At 40.6% G+C, this 22882-nt stretch overlaps 1 protein-coding gene across 1 annotated transcript in view; it reads right to left on the bottom strand.

Annotated features, from left to right (window-relative positions):
- The window catches only part of stau2 (staufen double-stranded RNA binding protein 2), a 98410-nt gene that overhangs the window by 67242 nt on the left and 8286 nt on the right, over positions 1-22882 (bottom strand). Inside the window, exons 6-7 of the mRNA XM_039790126.1 lie at positions 8094-8253; positions 4869-4976 (exon numbers count right to left, since the gene is read on the bottom strand). Coding sequence (XP_039646060.1) covers positions 4869-4976; positions 8094-8253 — 268 coding nt within the window. The remainder of the gene's footprint in view (positions 1-4868; positions 4977-8093; positions 8254-22882) is intronic.

The following is a 22882-nucleotide window of genomic DNA, read 5'->3' as shown; positions in this document are numbered from 1 at the left end:
CCACAAATCACAACTTGTGAAATAGGCAAAGAATAGCTGTTGACGGAGATATGGATAGATGGTAAAAATTAAGACAAAGTGGAGAGAAGTTACTGATTTACTGCTCATCAGACAGCAGTTAGGAACGGTCTTCAGACTGACAGTGAGCAGAACAGAGACTGTTGGGAGGAATGTGGCTGTGTTCTGCTTTTAAAAAACCACCGCTGTCAGCTTCCAATTTGGAGGGACTGAAAATGAAAGTGGCGTAATTGCTGACAGTGACAAAGACATGGCAGATAATAAATCACATCACATCAGCTTTAGCTGGCTGAAATTATTAATAGTAGTTCCAGGAAGGATTGCCATGTCAAGCTCTAATGAGCAAATGCGTTTTCAAATGAAGAGGAGGAGGGGGGGGGGGGGGATGTAAAAGGGAGGATTGGACAGCTTTCCAGATAATTTTTCCAATGTTGTGTAAAATTTTATTAGCAAGCAAAGTCAACAGAGTGAGAAGAGTCTCCCTCCCTTCCCTCCATTTCCTCTCACCTCCTAGCCGACTATCCCTCTAAGCCTCAACAAGCAACCACCTTCTGTGTGATGTTTGGGGGTGATGGTAGGAAAGGTGGAAGGCAGGGATTCTGCGGAGGAAGGGAGGGGGCACACAGAGTAAACTGAGCCTCCCTTGTTTTTGGCACCTTGTAGAGTGCAGTAAAAGAGAGGGGAGTGAATATTGGATGTTGGATGAGTCAGCTGAGATATGGTAAAAGCCAAAAAGAACAGACCCTGTAGGTCATGTAAGGACACACTAGACTTCTTCGTGGATTTAGAAAAGTTGGGGACAGTGGCTCTTATGTTTAGAAAAGCAGTGGTAGGATGCCCTGAAATGGCCAGAGGGAACTGGGCTAAACTAAAACATTGTCTTATCCAGTGGAACATGCCAGTGGGAGATTGTAGCAGCATTGGGCAGCTCCCAGCTGAGTTTATCAAGGTCACCAACCTTTCGGTGCAAAAAGCTTTTCTCAGACGCAGCTGTGAATATGTTCTGGCTGAACAAGCAAGTCAGTGCAGAGATGGCTTACGATTCTATTCCTCTAATGGTCAGTACGCTGGATGTTAAACTGACCAGGGCTCCAGACTAACTTTTTTTACTAGGATCACTGTAGCCCCTAACAAAAAAACGTTAGTGGCACAGGCATAAAATGTAGGGGCACACACATAGACTGTAAATATTAATGGACAACGCATCCGGTTCGGCGAAGTGCTGAAAATGTGGAAGTGCCTTAAACCTGCATTCTATCTGAATTCCAGCAGGGGACACGTGCGGTTGCAAAAGGAGGTCGGTTTCTGTAGAAGTCTACGAGAAAGTGACCCACTTCTCACTTGATTCATTACCTCAGTAAACATTTTCATAATGAGTTTATGGTCTCAATTGCTAGTTTTAAGTCTTATGCAACACATAATAATGTTAATTTTTTGAATTGTCTTGTTGATTTGAAAATCGGCAATAAAGCAGGTGGTGTTTTAGGGCGTGGCTATGGTGTGATTGCCACTGAAAGTGTGTAACGTAACGTAGAGTGTAAGGGCTCCTCCCTCTAAAATCATCACATCCGCAACCAGGATGGCTGCGCCCGTAACGGCAAACTCAACGACTCATTTTTTTTTTTTTACACTGAAATAGCAATCATATCTAAGGTGATTAGACTTCCATGGAAGTACCTAACATCCAGTGTGGGAATTATTGAGTGATGAGGGAGCCAGAGACAATGAGCTCACGACACTCATACAAGCACTATTTGTTTTTACGAGGTAAATAGTTATATATTTAGCAGCCTGTACTGTATTTTTTTCAAAGAAGCGGTCTCCGCTCCCGTCTCTAACGTTACATCTCTCGCCCCAAGTGAGGGAGCAGTACCGCTGCGTGTGGCAAATGTGCAAATGTGGCACATTAGCATTTATGTAAAAATGCAAATAAAGCAGTGAATGCACAGGCAATGAAGTGATACCCAGCAATTTTGGTGTTGAAATAAAATCCCGTCTGTCTGAGACTGAGACAACAGTGAGTAGAAATGCGGTCGATTTTGTGACGAGTAACAAATAACAGCACTGCCAAGGTCTATCAACACAGCTCCACTGACAGGAAGTGCAGGTAAGCAGGGTTAAGACCATAAACAAAGCGAGGAGGGCTAATGTTAGGCTACGGCTAACTCCTTGTCGGGTATCACTACGCAGCATTTTTCTTGCCAATGTACGGCCTTTAGCAAACAAAATGGATGATCTTTGGCTGCGGATTACCACTCGTAAATGTATTATGGACTGCAAAATCATGTTTTTCACAGAAACATGGTAACATCAGCGCTATGCAACAGCATGTGCGGACGATGAGTGCGACGCTACGATAGTGAGACACGAGTGTTGATGACGTTATCCACGCAGCTGACTAATTACTCACGGACCCTCCCCATCTCACAAACATTGGCCAACTCAGACTCGCTCTCTCCTTTTGAAATAAAAAAAGTAATCAAATTTGCAGGTTGCACAGTAGTTTTAAAAATGACTCGCATTGTCTCAAAAAGTTTTTTTCTACAAAGCACTGTGATTTCATCACTCACACTCACACACACACACGCACACGCACACGCACACGCACACACACACACACACCTTAGAATGTCCCACAGTTGTTTACCTCCCCCGAATTAATGACTAATATTAATGCCTTTGCTATGGTTTTAAGAAATATTTACACTAAGAGAGGGGTGCTCTTTCACACAGCAAAGGACTATCAATTTTTTTATTACAAAAGATGTGATTCTGGCTCAGCAGATGACAGTGATTGATTGATTGATTGCTACAGCTCAGCCACAGTCAGCTGCAAGTGTGTGACAAATAACTCAGAGTACAAGCAGCACTGCTGGTCAAGTACTGAATTTCCATTAGTTTAGTCAGAAACTCTACAGCTGGTAACACTTTCTATGTAATGCAGTGAAATTGAGGTAATTTGCTTGATATTGAGCAGCTGGCGTTTTCATTTTAATTTCAATAGTCCTGTATTGATTGCAAAGTAAAAAGGCAGATTTTAAATGTTGACTGATTAGATTCAATCATACTGTAATTCTGTAAACTGTGTAGGACCTAAAGGCAGACAGTAAGCAGAACAAATGAAGGAACTGGACTCTTTGTGTTGTAAGGTTGTAATGTAAGACAATAAAGGCCTTTTGGCTGAATTGAGGGGGAGGCAGAAAGCAAAAGGCAATGCTAAAGATGGTTTTATAGCAGGGTTCATACTCAACTCATAATATTTCCTAATATTTTCATGCCTTTACTGGGTTTCATTATTACGAATTTATATGGGTTATGATGTGCAGGTGAGCACTGTTCAAGCCCTCAAAATGTTATTTAGAATTCTAGTCCAAATCCCAAGGTTCACATGTCATGCTGAATTACACATACATTTGTACAAAATAATGAACAAGACAGCATTGAAGCCAGTGCATTAACAGTGCATTAAGTGTAAATATTAAATGCAGGTGTGACATAAGTTTTGGTTACCTTATAAAAGTCTGTTTTGGTTGAAATTGTGTCCAAGACCTTGCTTTACAAAGAAGGATTTATTGGAGGGCTCATGTACATGTAAATGTCAAACTTTGCAGCAAAATAATAAGAGATAATTTAAAGAGGAACATGTTAAATACAGGTTTAGGAAAAAAACGATATATGATTATAAATATAAGCCCATCTAATTTTGTACACTAGGCTGAGTGCTAAAGGAATTAATCTTACAGTACCATATTATTGACATTGAGCAGCACCCAAGGGGGTAAGCTTCACTTCAGAACTTGAACCTCCTATGGCGCCATTTTGATGCTACAAAGCGATCACCTCCCGTTAGCATTCCATTGACTTCTATTAATTTTGACAGCGAATAACTTTACATCTGAAGTGTTTAAAGACTCTATTTGTCCATTGTTTATTTCTAAAGAAACACGACAATGTATAAAAGGCTCCATTACCTTGCATCTCACGTTATGGCTCCATAGCAGAAGTTTTTGTAAAAATAGGCTAACAATTGTGTCATAACCAAGTGACTTACTGTCGCATAGTAGAGGAATTACCGAATAGTACAGGAGAAGCTCACAGGCTGTTTCGACTTACGTTAGCTGTTTAGGTTTAATTACTAATGTTAACTAGCATGTTAGTTAGCAATAATTAGCCTGTGCCCATGTTATTTCCTTACATATACCTATGCTCTCCGTCTCTGTAAGATTGGGAATGATTGAGATTTTTCTTGGCACAGCTACCAGAAGACTTAACTTTCAGACACGTTGCTCACGTCACATTTACGTTGTCTCTCTCAGTTGGAGGCTGCGCAGTAACACTCAGCGCTCACCGGAAAAGTGCTTCTAATATCCTTCACTGGTCTCCGTCCAGAGCAACGGGCTCTGTTGGTCCATTTTATTATGTCAATGGCAGCACCTTATCAGCTGAATCACCTCTAAAGGCAATGGGACCACGTCACTAGAACCCATACCGACGTCCTTCATCAGTCCAGAAACATTTTTAACTTAACACCATAAGAATTTCCACAAGCCTTAAAAAGGCAGTGAGCCATCGAACACTTCCTGTGCACGTATTTTTTTTGACTCTCTTTAAGATAAATGACCTCACTGATGGGAAAACTAAGCAAACTGGGTAAACATGCATGTTCTTGCAGCATTCTTATTTCCTTGTCATAAGGGGGATATAGTATTATCAGTGTGACTCATTCAGTTCCTAATTAGTTGTTTAGTTTTTGTAGTACTTACATCATGACTACACACACTTTTCCTATTGTGTGGCCTTATCCTCATAATAATGGCATCACATGGCCATATTCGTCATGTTTTTCTCACCTCGAAGTTGACAGATAAGTTCCTCTTCAAGGCAATTTCGTAGACCAGGCTGATCTCTGATTTGCTGGCATCAGTGCCTTCCTCAGTCTCCCCTTTTTCCTCTGGGCTCTGGAAGAGAGGGAAAAATATCAGAGGTCAAAATGGTAAAAGGGGACATGGTTGTTACTGCTCAAACTGGTGCCACTTTTGAAATGATTTGTTGTTCTGTAACACTAGTTTAAGTAATGTATTATCCATCTGGAAAGCTTTAGCAGTTTTTTTAGTTATGGACTGGTAGATAAACCAAATATTGTTACAGGTTAGCCTGACTCATTTTATTTTATTTTTTTTAACCTTTATTTATCCAGGTAAGTCGATTGAGAACAATTTCTCATTCGCAACGACGACCTGTCTTTTCTTTAGATTCAGACGGATCCAACATTGGCTATGTTTTGGCTATTGGCTAATTTTTCTCAATCCACAAACTTTGCCGCTCCCTGAATCTATGAAGTCATTCTGGACGTAATATCAGATGACTCAGGTTTAAGCCTTCAGTTTGATGTCTTTTAAAAAAAAAGTTGTTTAAATATGGATCAGATAGACTAAATGATGATTGTATTCACCTCTGAATAGAAGTCCTGCTATTTGTCCCTTCTACTAATAAACAGTTTGCGCCATAGAGATTATCATCAGCTTTAAACAAGGGGTCTTTGGTGCCAATTGTCTATGGGGAATGCAGTACTGTCTCAATCTTTATCTTCTCATGTCCACCTCTTTGTCTGATTACATCTGAATGGCTGCTGTCTTTCCCTTTGGGCTTCTTCCCTTCTCCTGCCTCATTGTGTGACCTGATACGACGCATGATTCATACTGTGAGATCTCTTGGATTTCACAGGAAACAGTCACATGGTACGATGCACCTACCGCACTGGGTGAAAGACCTCACATGGGCGAGAGGCGCGTGGTGTGTGTGTGCTTTGATTAGTGTGTCCTGGGACATACACGTTCTGCCTCTTGTATTGTATGTATGTGGAGAGAAACCTGAGTGAGTCAGTCCAAAGGGCCTCATCCATTCTTCCTTCATGAACGGTTTTCATTAAAATACTAATATGTATTCATGGTTTTCATGGTTGCATACTTCTCTGCCACTGTTCCAAGCATTCTGAATGCGTGTGATTGAATGGTGTGAATCCCCTCTCAAGGCAGCATTAACAAGCCATAGGGTATAAGCATCCGCATCTGTCTGTGGGTGTGTATTAGCGTGCAAACCGGAATAACTAAGCAGATCAGAGACCTTCCTGTGACAAAGACAAATAGAGGGCTAAATCTGACTTTGGAGCTGCTTGTACTTATGGATTTACTGGACACAGAGAGTCCTGGGAAAAGAGTAAACAAGTGAAGCTATGTGGGTTCTTCACTTGACATTAACTCTCACGCAGAAGGAGCTGTCTGAATGAACAGTGACTGTGGGCGAACAGAATGCTTCATATTCACATCTATGCTCATGGGCAATTGATTTTGTAATAGGGTAAAAGGATTCTAGATCAAAAGGATGGGAAGATGGGTCTCCCAATGGAAAGAGTGACTTAATTCTTAGAAAAGTAAATGTTTTACTATAAAAAATTCACAGATCTAAATACATCTTCCTTCACACCAACCATGTCTTTTTCCTAGAAACTAATGATGCAGATTTCCCATCATAAATACCCAGTCACACCAGTGATTGTGAGGGAAACAACATGCTTGTCTTCAAGACAAGAAGCACACTTGTTTAGCAGCAGACATTTGTTTAATAGCATCACCAGCATCTGAACCAACTGGCAGCCCCATGGTTAAAAAGAACACTTTTAGCCACACACACACACACACACACACACACACACACACACACACACACACACACACACACACACACACAAGACAGAATGACAGACGTATTGTAGACACAATGTGCCTCAATTTGTAAAGCAAGACTCAGAAGGAGCAGCAAACAAAGAGCACATTTATGGAGGCCGACGCCACAAGACAGCGAGTCAGGAAAGTGAGAGGAGCCAAAGCGTTTTGAATAACCATCAGCGATGCCAGGTGGTGAGGATACGGGGTAATTTGATTTCCGGTGGGAGACGATAACAACAGTTAACAGCTATGCCTGAGGGGAAACTCTGGAAAGGTACAGTGACATTGGGAGTAAGCAGAAAGAAAAAAGGACAAAAGTGTGTTTTTTTTGTTTTTCAAAGAGAGAAAATACACTCCTGCCGGCGCACACTAAACTATGGAGACTGTCAGGCTTAATACATTAGAGTGATTAGAGCGGAGGAGGATTTGGATTCAATCTGATGAAAGGTGTTTACGTATTCATTTTAGTATGTGCAAAAAAAACCACTGCTTAACACTCTTTGAAGAGCTTCTCTGGGGAGGGCACCAACAGAGCAGCAGTGCAAACCCTTTCTTTTGATTAAGGCAAGGCTTTTAAAGTGGAAGGGGGGTTGAGCAGAGAGACATCTGAGGTGGAAGCGGTCACAAGGTGACAAAAGTGCTGTAGAGATGAGGTTGCAATGATTGGAGGACAATTTGAGTGGAGATTTGATTGAAGCAGAATTGTTAACAGAACATCAGGTTTGGAATGGAACAGCTTTGTGGGGAGGAGGTGACAAAAGGTTTCCTAAGACTGAAATGCGTGTTAGATAGCACAACTAATCATGTATAGTCAGACATAACCATTTCAGTTTCCACATTAACACATATTTAATATCAGCATGTATGACATATATGTCAGCATATACGCTACATTTTAGAGCTATAAAAAAAAAAAAATGTAATTGGTTTATCTGCAACAAACAGCTTATTGATTTAAGTAATTTCCAACGAATAATGACAAAGATTTCCTGGTTTCAACCTCTCAATTTTGAGGATTTCAAGACTTTTTTGTCTTATGTGACAGTTAACTGAATATATTTTAGTTTATAATTGTAATTTGGAAAAAACAAACATTTTAGCTCTGGGAACTATGTCTAATACTAATATATAACCAATATGTCAGGCATTTTTAATTTTTCCTGACATTGTATATGCCACACGATTAATTAACAATTATTTATTATTATTTGACTATTGATTTATTAATGAATAACAAAAATAATTGTTAGTTGCAGAGGGGCAGTAAAAAAAAAGCGCTTGTTAAAAAACTACTGGTACGCACGGCTACTGTGAGGCTTTCTGTTTCTAAGAGCTTGTTTGTGCGTTTACCTGTGGTGGCCGTTCAGGGATGGGTTCATTGCGCAGGGCTTGCAGGGCCTTCATGGCAGCATTGTGTCTGGCTGCTTGGCGGGTGCGTCCCTCGCCAATAAACTCATGACTCCCCACAGACAGCTGCACATAGAAGATCTTAGGAACAGGATAATGGTACCTGGAATAAACAAAACAACAGAAGGGAGAATGGAACATTTATTATAAAAACCTCCTAATTTGGTATAATATAATACATATATTTATCTATAACTTAAGTATTAAGACATATAGACACAAAGGAAGGGAGTGTCTCATACATTATGAGCCAAGTTATCAATTCACACCATTTACACTGTTCCCAAATTAAAGGCCCACCACTTCATCAGGGTCAATTGATACACAATAGCCTGTTGGCCAACCACTTGACTGATGTCTAGCTATTGAATCTCAGCTCCGGGATGGCAAACAAAGCACAGGGACTTATATATCCTCTCCTCTTTCTTCTGGCCCCGAACATAGATTTTCCTCTCTTTCTTTGGGTCCTGACAGAGCGGGACTGAGCTGTCACCGAGCAGATTTAGAGGTCTGCGAGTCTGCATGTGTGATACCCCCTCCTGGGTCAGGGGGAGAAGGGCTGAGAATGTCTGCCGGAACGACAACAAGGAATGAGAAATAGTGGGAAAGCTTACAAGAGAGAAGAGGAATCCAAACTTTTTTAATAACCGTCTCCCTGCCCTCTTTCTTCTCCACCACTATTCACTTATATTCTCAAGGACATACAGCCACCATATGTGGTTGACACAAATGGATAGAAGCAGATGAGATTTATGATACTGAGTCTTGACTAGAGTCTGGTGCCAAATGCATTATATATTTTAATGTTTGGCCAAAGCATTGAGCTTTTAATGAGAGAATGAGAATCTGTAGTTGTAGTGAATGTGGTGGAATTAATTAAAACAAGCTTTACAAAAACGCAGCAATCTCTTTTCTCCATGCATATATATCTATTAATTTTCAGCCATACCAAAACATCCTACTTGGCACTGCAGCAGCCATGAGATGTGAGATTTAATACTTGATTGGAATTTGGGGAACCCAAGAAGCTTGAAAAACCCAAGAGGGCAGGGAAACATTTGTGCACTGGAAACTTTTGCAGTTTCTTTCACAACTGCACATCATTAAATAAAGAGATCTTAAGTCGTAGCGCCATATACAACAGCGTGTGGCGATTTTCAGCTGTTTTTTTTGTGTTTTTGTTAATTTCTTTTAAGCCTTTCCCAATGTTTCTTTCCTAAACCCTTGTTTTCCTAAGCGTGTTTTTGTTTTTTCCGTTTGCTTTTTTGTGTTACTAAAGCCTTTCCCTGTGTTCTTTTCCTAAATCCAACCTTTTTTTTCTTTTTTTACACGCGCGACGTTGTTCTCACGATAGTACGTCACGTGTTGTGATAACAAGCAACGTGGCGACGCCACGTGGTAGGTATGTTTACATCTGCTGTATACAGCGTAGACATACACGTGGATAGCTGATAATAAGTACAGATAACACGCCATTTGGCTTCAGGAAAGTGGCGTGTATGTTTACGCAAAGTCATGATGCCATGTTGTGATGATGGCACTATATGAAGTCAATGAATCACCAAAGTTATTACAATATATCCAGAAAAGGACGTGAATGTGTGGTTCAGATAACATGGCAATCCATCCAATAGTTGTCGATAAATTCAATCAAAACCACAAATGTGAACCACATGGTGGATCTAGAGGAAATCACCAAAGTCAGTGGTATTCACTCGCTCTGAACAATGAATGTGTGTGCAAAATTGGTAGATGTTAAGATATTTCACTGGATAAGTGAAACCTTTGACTTCCTCATGGCATTATATGAAAAATCAGGGAATCACCAAAGTCATTTGGGTTAATTCTTAACTATCATGGCAAAAGAGCCAATAGTTTTCGAGAAGAATGTCAACCTAATGTTCCCAGATATACTTTGGTGAGTACAGTGTTAACACAATTGAAAGACACTATGGCCTAACTGTGAAGATAAGACCCAGTTGTAATAAACTGGAAATTTCCTTGAATTTGATAAAGTTCCCCTGAAGCATTTTTCTTTGACCAAAATACCGAAAATATTGCCTCTTTACTGACAGTAACTCTTACGAGATAACTCTTAATAACAAATTCCTCTGAATTCCCCCCCCCTCTTCACACCCCACCTATGTCTTTCCTCAATCGCCTGCTGAGCAGGCCGAGTCAGCGTTTTACTCCCAGAATTCCAGCAGGTCTTTCTCCAGCCCACAGCTCTCTTCTCATCCGTCTGCTCTCAGCTCCTCCTGGCCACGAGAGCCTTCCCTGGGCGGGGGCCTGCCTGGCCCTCGCACGTCAAGTGTGGCCCCAGGGTCTCAGAGGACATGCCAAGTGCAACATGGGCTCCAGCCAACAGCGCTGAGCCGAGATGGGAGCAGCTGGGGCTGGAGCGCTGAGTACAGGTGCAGATAGGAGGAAAGAGAGGGATAAGAAAGAGAGGAGGGAGACTAGAGAGAGAGAGAGAGAGAGAGAGAGAGAGAGAGAGAGAGAGAGAGAGAGAGAGAGAGAGGGGTAAAGAAAGAGAGGGACATGGAGGGAGGCCTGTGGGAGACGCTACTCCACAACGTGGGAAAGTAGTGGCTTACACACAAGCAAGTCAGCCAAGAACACAGGCGAGCACACGCACACACATCAAAATCGTGCAGACAAAAAAGGCAGGAAAATCACGTCAGCGCTCTGTGGCCAGTAGAAAAATCAGCAAATGCTGGCTGGATCTGCCTGTTCTGTGTTCTCAATTATTATTTTTGTTATTATTATTTCTACAGAGAGGGAATTGGACCAGGGCACCTATAGGTAGGGTGTGGACTGCTGAAAGGCAAAAAAAGATGAACACAAAAAACACCACTGTGTCTGTGTGATGATGTGCGTATGTGTATGTGTATCTGCTGTGACTCAGGGATGAGTGACCGAGTGAGAGAAAGAAAAACTGATACCACAACTCAATCAAATGATAACTCATCAGCATTCAGGAGTGAGTAATGAATTTGACTTTGAGGAATGAAGCTTCCCTGCAGCTCTCTTTAATGTGGGCCACGCTAGTAAAGGTTAATCTTTCATCTTTAATCAGTCAAAGACTCATGAACACAGACAGACACATTCAAAGACACTGGCGTTTGTGAGCCCACACAGTCTTATTCTGGGAAATATGGTATTGCAATTATTACTATAAATGGCAGGGTGACATTTCAGTGGGAAACTATTTTCTACTGTGGCATAGAAAACTATTTGCTTTCTAATTGCCTGTGCAAAAACAATACAGCCCATTCTCTCTCACTGCATGTGTTACACTTGTTCCTGAACCATTGTTTTGCAGCATATTAACATTCATGGTACCAGATACAGCCACTTGTTTCCATAGCCCATGTCATGTATAGTACACCAAGTTATGTCAGGTAGATCATATCAATATTCTTCTTGTATAATAGAAGAAAAAAAACAGCTCACACACAGGAAAGTACCATGGTACAACAGGCTATGTAGTACATTTGATGAAACTATATCATAGTCATGCATTATTGTTTCCATAGCTAGTTTCTACTTACTTTTTGTGTTTTGGTAAATCCCACATCATGTTCAGTAGTTACTGTGATGTACAATATTTATTTATTTATTTATTTATTTATTTAATGGTGACAAGCGATGTTACCCCATTACAGCTGTAATGCAGTCATGCCACGCCCACTTCAGAGTCAAGCTTATCACTGCATCACCACTGTTTTGTTGTTTTCATTAAAATATAAAAAATAAAATCAATAAACAGCGTTCAGTAGCCAATCTAACTATGTTTCAATAATGAATGTGTGCCTGCCATGCCGAATGCATGTGAGCGAGTGGAGGGTCCCGAATTTCCACTCCTCCTCATTGCAGATCAATATTCCTTGGCCTCTTAATGACAACAATGGAAAAAAGGAAGACATTTGGACTATACACTCACCTAAAGGATTATTGGGAACACCCTACTAAGACCGTGTTTGACCCCCTTTCGCCTTCAGAACTGCCTTAATTCCTCGTGGCATTGATTCAACAAGGTGCTGGAAGCATTCTTTAGAAATGTTGGCCCATATTGAGAGGATAGCATCTTGCAGTTGATGCAGATTTGTGGGATGCACATCCAGGGCACGAAGCTCCCGTTCCACCACATCCCAAAGATGTTCTATTGGGTTAAGATCTGGTGACTGTGGGGGCCATTTTAGTACAGCGAACTCATTGTCTTGTTCAAGAAACCAATTTGAAATGATTTGAGCTTTGCGACATGGTGCATTATCCTGCTGGAAGTAGCCATCAGAGGATGGGTACATGGTGGTCATAAAGGGATGGACATGGTCAGAAACAATGCTCAGGTAGGCTGTGGCATTTAAACGATGCCCAGTTGGTACTAAGGGGCCTAAAGTGTGCCAAAAAAAAATCCCCAACACCATTACATCACCACCACCAGCCTGCCCAGTGGTAACAAGGCATGACGGATCCATGTTTTCATTCTGTTTACGCCAAATTCTGACTCTACCATCTGAATGTCTCAACAGAAATCGAGACTCATCAGACCAGGCAACATTTTTACAGTCTTCAACTGTCCAATTTTGGTGAGCTTGTGCAAATTGTAGCCTCATTTTCCTATTTTTAGTGGAGATAGGTGGTACCCAGTGGGGTCTTCTGCTGGTGTAGCCCATCCGCCTCAAGGTTGTGCGTGTTGTGGCTTCACAAATGCTTCGCTGCATACCTCGGTTGTAATGGGTGGTTATTTGAGTAAAAGTTGGTCTTCTATCAGCTGGAATCAGCCGGCCCATTCTCCTTTGACCTCTAGCATCAACAAGGCATTTTCGCCCAGAGGTCTGCCGCATACTGGATGATTTTTCTTTTTCAGACCATTCTTTGTAAACCCTAGAAATGGTTGGGCGTGAAAATCCCAGTAACTGAGCAGATTGGGAAATACTCAGAGCAGCCCGTCTGGCACCAACAACCATGCCACGTTCAAAGTTGCTTAGATCACCTTTCTTTCCCATTCTGACATTCAGTTTGGAGTTCAGGAGATTGTCTAGACCTGGACGACACCCCTAAATGCATTGAAGCAGCTGCCATGTGGTTGATTAGATAATTGCATTAACGAGAAATCTTACAGGTGTTCCTAATAATCCTTTAGGTGAGTGTATATGCTATAAAGAATAGACTACTACAGGATTGAGTGCATTTGAAAAGTTTATTCAGGAATTATTTTATAACCGCCGAGATTAACATATTTTTTATGGCGGTAACCATGGCGGTTTGAATGCGGTGCGAAGAAAACAATACTGCGACAGCCCTTATGGTGACCACATCAAATCAATAGAATAGACTAAAAAACTAAATGCAAACACACAGTGATACAAGAGCTTGTGTAGTTCTATGGAAGTGTACTTAAGATGTTTGGCCTGTAACTTAACACAATGACACTTGACCATGTTGCAGATGATAGTGTATAGAACAGCTTTGACTGGCAAACCGGTGTAGACCGCAGCAATGAAAACCAAATGCAGCACTTCCTTTAAGTTCATTTTGCCCATGAGAACACATTCAATTCAATTTTGTTAAGAATAAATTGCTGCCCTTAATCAGCCCAGTCAACTGCAGTGGTTGGTAGAAACCCCACTGATGGTCACCTATTCTCCTCACTAGTCATCAAATATCAAATAAAATAGTCATTAAGATATGCAAGACTGTTGATACTTGCAGCAGTTCATGGTGATTTGATAATGTAGCACAAACATATGTAATATGTGGGTGATCTTTGTATGGGTGGGCCCTTGCATTTATAGTAGAGTCATGGATATTTTGTTGCTGATTTTTGCGTATACCTCTCCGTGACTCTGCCTTGGACTAGTGCTGTGAAAATTTACTCTAAAATAGGTCGTGAGATGGTGCTGTCATTTCGGTTGATCGGTTGGGTTCTTTTGATTATGTGTCTTATCTGTTGTGTATTGGAGGTGTAACTCTTTTACTTCAGAAGGAAATAAATCAATAAAAACTTTAATAATAAAATGCAGCACAACAGTAATGAGCTTTGGCTGTCTTGCTGGCACTTCTATGCCAAAAAAAGGAGGAGGAGAATATGGACTTAGGCGCGGCCCTGGAGAACATAAAAAAAGTTCTCCAAAGTTCCTTGGACACTGTCTGAGGTTAGAGAGCACTAATCCAAATGGAGTCACTGTGATGGTATCGCTGTGGTTTCACATTACATTATTTGTCAGTAATTGCTTGTTAAGCAGCATTGTTTCACATAGCCCCCTCTCACAATACACAAAAAGACAAGTTAAGGTTGTTTCAACCAACTAATGTTTATTTCAGTCTTAATTAAAAAAAATGCGTGTGGTGTTTAAAATAAAAGAAAAAATCTAATCAGAACATATTTCTTAGGTTGATGATTATGGTGACAAGACCATCAGGACGAAATAGGTTTGTATTGTAAATGGTGTTTAGCATTTCTATTTTAATTATTTGAAAATTACATCAGCAAAATGTAATCAATTGTGTGCCTATATTATACATGTCCTTTGTTATGTTGGCTATTTAGCCTGATGAGAACTGCTAGTATCTAAATGTTACATTTGTACTACAAAAGTTTTGCAAGCTTTAATTCAGAGTGCAGATAGTCTCCATTTTCTTTCCAAAATACACAGTGACAGCCACCTCACTGGGTCAGACACACCAAGAGCCTTTATAGTGTCAAATGAACTGATCGATCAATCAATCAATCAATCAATCAATCAATCAATGGTGCATACACACACACACACAACATTAATTATGAGTGTGTGACAATTAATTTACTATAAAACTGTATACAAACGAAACCTATGCGTTTAGTTAATAGGTTAAAAAAGTAGTTTACAACAGTTAACCTTCTGATGATTAGGGTGTTCAACAGTTTACAAAACAGAAGTGGAAAAGTGTGAAAATGTGTTTGAAAGTGCAAACAAACAGGTTTGAAGTGATAATAAGAAACTGTGTGTGTGAGACCTGTTGGCGGTGGCTGAGAATCCACAACTAGGCCTAATCATTTGATCAGACTTCCCCTAAAGGCATCTCTGACTTAGAGATACCACATGTATTCACTGTGAAGGTGAAATGGTTTAAGTTTTGGAGCGTTAGGATGTGAATTTGGCACCAACACACATCAAATCAGTCAGGTGTAAAATGCAATAAGTGCAAATGTGAAGTAAAGCATATGTTGGCTCACCATCCAAGGCTTTCAACCAGTCACTATAAGCTCTCATACTACAGTTTAATAAAACCAAACCTTTTTTCATTAAAGTCTGTCATGGGAGCAATGTATTTTCTTACCTCATATCCCTCCTGTGTAATGTACTGCTGTGTCTCTGTGCAGCAGACAGCTGCTGTCTCATACGGACTACTCATATCACTGCCCTCACCGACAACAGCTATTTATCAAGAATTGCTAACAGACAAGGTGCATAAAACAGAGGTTTCATAACGGATTTTAATTAAATTGTCCAATCTGACAGTGTTCATTGTTTTTGCTGTTTGTTGTGGTTTCAATTTTGAACAAGAGATTAAAGCTCTCTTTGTACAAGCTCTGTAATCAGTGTGCTGTCTCTGTACCCTCCTTCCATGCCTGGCTCACGAGAAGTCACGGCCCAACGTAAACTGACCCCAGCTCTCCTGTCGCACTTTATTGCTGAGTCACAGTGGTACAAGTATCATTTCCAAACATAATAGATTTACATCACTGTAAATGACAGGTAGCACACTACAGGGAAAAAAATGCAAGAGGCTTACTAAATAAAAAAAACAAGAACTGATTTAATGCTAGTAATAAAAGCAACCACTGGAAATTATCTGACTAAAAACAGGCCTTGCGTGAATAATTCTGACTCCTTAAGCACAGAAGATCTGTGAGTAATAGAAGACTTGCCAGTGTGTGCAAAGCAATTACACCATGTGTGCATTTATGCGACATAGCAAAAAAACACTTCTTAACCCTTGTGCCCTTCTAGTGCCAACTGTTAAGACTTGGCTGGCTGAGAGGAATGGCTGGCTGGGGATCAGTCTAAAATCAGACCCTGCTGTCCTCATTAAGAATATTACACTGTAACCTGCTGTTTTATGTTCATTGTCATTAAGAGAGGAAAATGAATTGCTTTGTTTAAAAAAAATCTCCTGTGCCATTTTCTTAAAAGAAATCATATGACTTTGTTATAGCCAAATTGTTCTTAGTGGTTTCTTTTTCTATGCAAAGCCTTTTTGCAAATTATTTATCTTTTATTATTTAATACAGGCATCCCTCGGGCAACATATTTCACCGATTGATCTGTTTTCCAGATTGAATGTGTATCAGTATTAGTTTGATTCATTTAAGATCAGGTGAGAACAGTGCTGTTCAAACTCAGATGTTCAACACACTGACACCCTTAAAATGTAGATGTTGGAGCTGGAGTGGGGTTTGCTTGTGCTGAGAGCACAACACAAACCATTTACATGATGTTGATAAGATAAGTTTCCTTTATTGTCATTGCATGATACATAGAATTTAATTCAGGTGCACTACCTGAGACAGTGCTCAAAAATATATCTTTATCTAACATCTAACATTCACACACATGCAACTCACATACACAATTGTCAATGTATGTGGCAAACATGTTAAAAGAGTAAAAGAGTTTTGCAGACTGATCTCACAAAATGACCGGATTTTTATATGCGCCATTAATGTGAACAGAAAAATGCGTTGCCTATTTGCCCGGCCCTTTGTCAGCTGCAGAGCTGTTGCCATACCATACGAGTATCCCATAGCTCAGGACACTCTTAATGGAGCAACGGCAGAAAGACGCCAGAAGCCGTGGTGACGGATTAACCTTCCTGAGAGTTCTCAGGAAGTAGAGTCGCTGTTGTTCTTTTTTTAACCAGTGGGTATTTGGTTTGTGATTGCTGTCCATGTGAGATCCTCCAAAATGTGAGTGCCCATGAACCTAAAACTAGAGGCTCTCTCCACTCTTTCCTTTTACGTACAGTGGCTGGTGATCAACCTGCTTTTTCCTGTGGCCGGTTTGTTAAGAAGTCCTGTATCCATAGGCAGATGATATGCTGGAGGCCTAGGTCAGACATCTTGATAAACAGTCTGCTGGGTATGATGGTATTAAAGGCAGAGCTGCAATCCACAAACAGCAGTCGTGCACATGTTCCCTGTCGTTCCAGGTGGAGCAATACAGGGTGGAGGGCAGTGGAAATGGTGTCTTCCGTCAACCAGTTGGTTCTGTATGTGTATTTGTGAGGGTCTAGAGTGGGTGGGAGAGCAGCCTTGATGTACCTGAGGACCTTTCCAAGCATTAATGATGACGACTGGTGTTTGTGTGAAAAGTATGTAATCACTGTGGCAGGATACTGCAGTCTGCTTTGGAACTGGCACTATGGTGGATGTCTTAGTGCCAGTTGCTCAGATTCCCATATTTCCTTGTGAGCTCTCAAGTGGTAGGACCACCAAAGAAGTGCAGCATCACGCAACAGAATGAACTTTGTTTGGACATTCCCTGCATTGAAAAGTATGAAGACGCAAAAAGACAGGTCCTCTAACAGTAATATGGCACTGTAAATGCATCTATGGATAGTCCAACAGTGTGTCTACTGCTGGTATGATTCAAACCAACGTAAACTAAGCATAGATTTGTAATAGATTTGTGATATTTCTGTATTCCTCATCACTTCTGACACATCCAACCACAGGATTGATTAGTTACCGTGATATACTTTAAACTTAAGAATCTGCGGGCGCCTGTCTAGCTCACCTGGTAGAGCAGGCGCCCATATATAGAGATTTACTCCTCGACGCAGCGGCCACAGGTTCGACTCCAACCTGCGGCCCTTTGCTGCAACCCCTATGGGCTGATATATGTGCCACCAGAAACTGAATTTGAATAATTTATATTTGAATTTGAATTGCTAAACTTGAATAATTGCATTGAAAAACTGAATTTGAATCACATCATTTGAAATTGTATTGTTTAATTTGAATCATTGCATTGAAAAACTGAATCTGAATAGTATAATTTGAAATTGAATTTATTCGTTTGTAACTGAAGTCCAATAAAATTTGATCATCACTGAAAATTCAACTCTCTATATATCCTCACATTCAGTTCTCACAATTCAGATTCAGATCACCAAATTCAATTTCAAGTTACTGAGAGACCTCCGGGTAGTTGGAGGATGAAGGAAGAGCAATTAGGTAGGTAGCGTACAGTGGGTTCATCTGCTTTTTCACTTGAAACAGCTAGTTATTAAGAGTAATGAAACAAAACAGATAGTTCAGATATTTTGAAGTGGTGTTGTGTTTTAAAATGGGTTGGTTTGAATTCACCAAAGTCACACAATGACTAGGTTTGGGTACCGATTTCAATACTTTTTAGGCACTGACCGAATTGCCTCTATAGTATCGAGTATCGAAAAATGCCTATAGGGGCACTTTTATGCTAGCCTCAAAATAGCTATTTTTAAGACACTAAGAAGGCTCGACACAACATGAAACTATGCTCGAAGTATCACCAGGTGCTCTACACCTTAACAAAAGTGTTGACAACATTTTTTGTGTACCCAGAGTTTACTAAAAAGAAAGGTTTTTAACAACTCACCGTAGCTCTTGTTGTTTCCGGACGCTACCACCTCGGCAGTCAAAACGAGTCGATATCCGAATGCGAAAGAACAGACTCCATATGAGGCTCCTTTTTCAACTACAAGGTCAATATTGTTTTTCACTAACGACAAAACGACTTATCCATGCATTTATATGGTACTAAGCCTTAGGAGCTTTCCGTCTTTACTCTCCTCCCTGTTACGTTGCATTCGGCAATCGACTGTTTTTGACTGGCTAATTCGAACAAAGTTTCATGTTGTGTCGAGTCTTCTTAGGGTTTTAAAAATAGCTATTTTGAGGCTAGCATAAAAGTGCCCCTAGCACTCCCATTCAAAGGGCCATTTGACTGAAAAACGAAAATACGGTAAATCTTAAAAGTGGCGCTTCTGTCCTAAATATGCTTTTAAACAAAAGTTTGACTCAGGTACATTCACAGAAAGACCCTAGGTTGTATTTTGGCGAGAGTTACGCTTTAAGGAGTAAATCTCATCAGCGTCAGTGAGCTAATAAGTATGCGGCATGCTTCTACCAAGATCTAATAATGCTCGTGATTGGCTGTCTAAAGTAACATGTCGTAGAGACACGCAGGAAAATCCCTATGTTACGCACAGAGATGGGGCTCACGTAGTAGGAGCTGAAAAATAAATAAAAAGATTTGTGCCATAATGTTGTAATTTGTTTTTGTTAAAATGGATTTTATAAAATAGGTGTCGAAACCGGTATCAAAGTCACAGAATTGGTATTGGTACCTGTATCGGAATTTTTTGAACGATACCCAGCCCTAACAATAACACAAACAAACTAACTGACTGGGGCCCTTTAAGATGTCGGCCAAAACATCAAACTACAAGTAGTATTTTTCCCCTTATTTAATACACAAATATTAAATAGCGGCACTTAAAAAAAAATAAAACAAATAGGAGGCGCATTTACGCACCTATTGGTGCAAAATTCCAGAAAGTCAATACAACATTATTGTAGGTACTGAATCCTCTGCAGCACAGGTGACTCACTCTTCCTCTCCGTTTCCGACAGAGAAAGCAGTAACGGCCAGCTCAGTATCTGATCATCACCATCACAGGGGGAAATGTCACAGAGCAAAACACCCCCAGTCATTCAGCCCACTGTTCTTCCAGCTGTCATAATGTTACTGCCATAACCAAATGAGGACAGAGGAGGTGGGTGACTTCTGACTGCTCTGCTTTGCTCTAACAGGGAAAGTCCTATCCAAATTCCAACCCTGACCAAATCCAGGATGCAGGCGCCCCGCCCCCCTGGGATCAGAGCAGCAGGAGGAAAGCTGGGAGTGCTGTGGATAGACTGGAGGAGTCCGGTATGAGTCATTGGAATCAGGTGTTCCAATGATAACACAGTAGTCAGGGATTGTCCACCAAAAAGGTTGATGTAACCACATTTCTTGATAACAAAAATATTTTCCTGATTCAATCATTTATGGGAATCATTTGGGCTGAATTTCCATATAATGTTTCACAGCAGCTCAGTCACTGATTTAAAAAGCTGAAAAACACTTATGTTCAGTATTTGAGAATGAACAATAATGACCTAACGCAATGGTGTGGTTATGGACTGCAGGATAACAGAGATGAATCACTGATTTAAAGGTGGACTTGGATAGTAAGAAATCGTGCACAGGCCCTTCACCATAAATAAGATTCATTAAGACGCTGATAAATGCACAATTCATATTATCGCCATATTTTCGCATCAGGGCACTTTCTGAATGAATCAATACTGGTCTTGGTGGTGATTAGAGCGCTGATGGATCAGAGCCAGGCTGCCCTTTTAATGGTAAGATTTTCCATCAACATGACTCGGGATCACTCTTATTCATCATAATAGGTAAGGACATGGGCATATGGAAACCTTCGTTTCCCTGCAGCATCATTAAGGTGACTGATTGTGGATGTGGCCTGTCACTCCACCACATAGTCAGTCACCTGATAAAGAGAATTCATATTCAGAAGGTCTTGCTTTCATTAATTCAGGGCTCGGCTACACTGAAAGAAAGAGACCTCATGAAAACATAAGTGACCTTGGGATAATATATACTCCTACGCCTTCGCTATGTTTCAGACACACACATCCCCTCAGCCCTCGCTCTTCCATACAAAACGGCATAAGAAAACACAACAGACCATGAGGAACAGATACAGCCTGTCTCTTAGAAACGCATCCCTGTGACATATGACATTGACAGACAGATGCTGCAAAAGAGATTTACTCCTCTACCCCACAGACATTTATCTTTCACCCCCTGTTTGTTCCTGCAAGGATCAAATAGTAGAAGATGTGAGCCAGATGCGAAACTGTCTGCTGACTAGACTCAGTTACCCAACACTGCATCGGAATCACTGACTTCTTCTGGCAACGTATCCACATTAGATAAATAAATCCCACACATTTGGCATCAGAATACCTTACCATAGGACTTTAATGAGCCAAAGTTTATGTAACAAGCAAAACAGACATGTTTGCTTCTCTGTTACAGATTTTCTGTGTTTTGTGCTTTAATAAACAAAGCTTTTGCACGTAAATACTACAGATTACACTCCACAGATCTATACTCTTGAAAGCCTACATCAAATCACCACATTCCTACCTTGCCTGTTACAAAATGGGTGCTCGATCACCTTAAGAAAAGCAGTGCTATAGGATTTTTTTTTAAATAAGGAAACACTGCCATCTGGAGGGTATCATAATGTCTTCTGGAAATGACACGCATACAAACCTAGAATTGCACACTGGCTTTATGAAATGTGCCGTGTTCTCAGGAACAGTGTGTGCTCTGGAGCCACATAACTCAGCTTCTGTAAACTGTATGCACAACTTATGCTACTTTGCCTCTGTATTTAAAATGATATCATAATATTTAGAACATTAATAACACCATAAACTTCTATAGTAAAATATTTATATCAAGCTGACATTCTTAAAAAACACATGTATGCCTTGCCTTTTAAACATAGGTGTACCAATTTCTCATTTTTGCTACCCTCATTGGTTGATGAATTTCTTGATGCTGTCTACTACTAGACTCAGAAAGTGGCATCCTGCCCTTTCTTAACTGAGAGTATCACAGTGTACCTGGATTTCTTGTGAGGCAAGTCAAACACATTCTAAATAACATTCCTTAACTGACGGAGAGGGGATCATTAATTGCACATCTGTGGCATTTTTATGGAGTTTTGGAAATGGCTGGATGGCTCCAGTAAAGCAAAAGAAAACAAAGAGAAGAAAGAAAGCTGACAGAGACTGAGTGCAAAGGGACCCCATGAGGGCACCACATTCATCAGTTTAGAAAACATATGGATGGAGTGGAGGGCCATGTCTGCCACACATCTGAGCCAGTGGGATCAAAGAGACAGTTTGCAGTTTGAGGCCATCCAAAATATATGAAGGCCATGTCCACACTAAGTTAGATAAATCTCAAAGCTCACATTTTCCCCTGTGTTTTAGCCACCTATCCATTCCACAAATGAAGCCAAAAATGAAACTTTTCCAAAGTGGATAAATTCAAAAGCACTAGACTTTAAAAAAAAAAAATGTGGATGGGGAAAACAAAGCTATCCTTAGACACAGCCACGTGGTGTGTGGCAGTAATGTGAACAAGACAATTGACTGTCCCCTCTAAAGCTTAATTTATAGTTTCAGCGCTGCACTCCAATATAGGTGGTCACACAGTACAGGTGTTATGTTTATGACGACTTTGCTAAAGCATTGGACTGAATGTGAACAACTTAAGTGCAAGTTTTGTTATATTAAAGCTCAATTTAAAGTGGACTTATTATGCGTTTCCTTATATTCTGTCCTATATATAATGTTACAATGTCAGATGTTCATATTAAATGAGACCAAATCTTCAAATGATGAGGTAAACGACACACCAACCCGATTATCGTCCGTCGGACAGTCTGGCGAGGTCGGTGACTCGAGTCTGTTCCGTGCCGTCGTCAGTCAGAGGAGCTGTTGGCGTTCATTTGGGCCGATTTGACTTGTTGATTCGGCCAGTGGGCAGTCGGATTCAATGACCAATCTGATTGGTGGAGTGCTAGCCCTTGACTAGCAAATCAGTGGTTCTTCC

Source organism: Perca fluviatilis, chromosome 22, assembly GCF_010015445.1.
Source record: "Perca fluviatilis chromosome 22, GENO_Pfluv_1.0, whole genome shotgun sequence".
In the NCBI taxonomy this organism is placed as follows: Eukaryota; Metazoa; Chordata; class Actinopteri; order Perciformes; family Percidae; genus Perca; species Perca fluviatilis.
The sequence above is the reverse complement of the archived record's forward strand: the minus strand, read 5'-3'. Positions and strand labels throughout refer to the sequence as shown.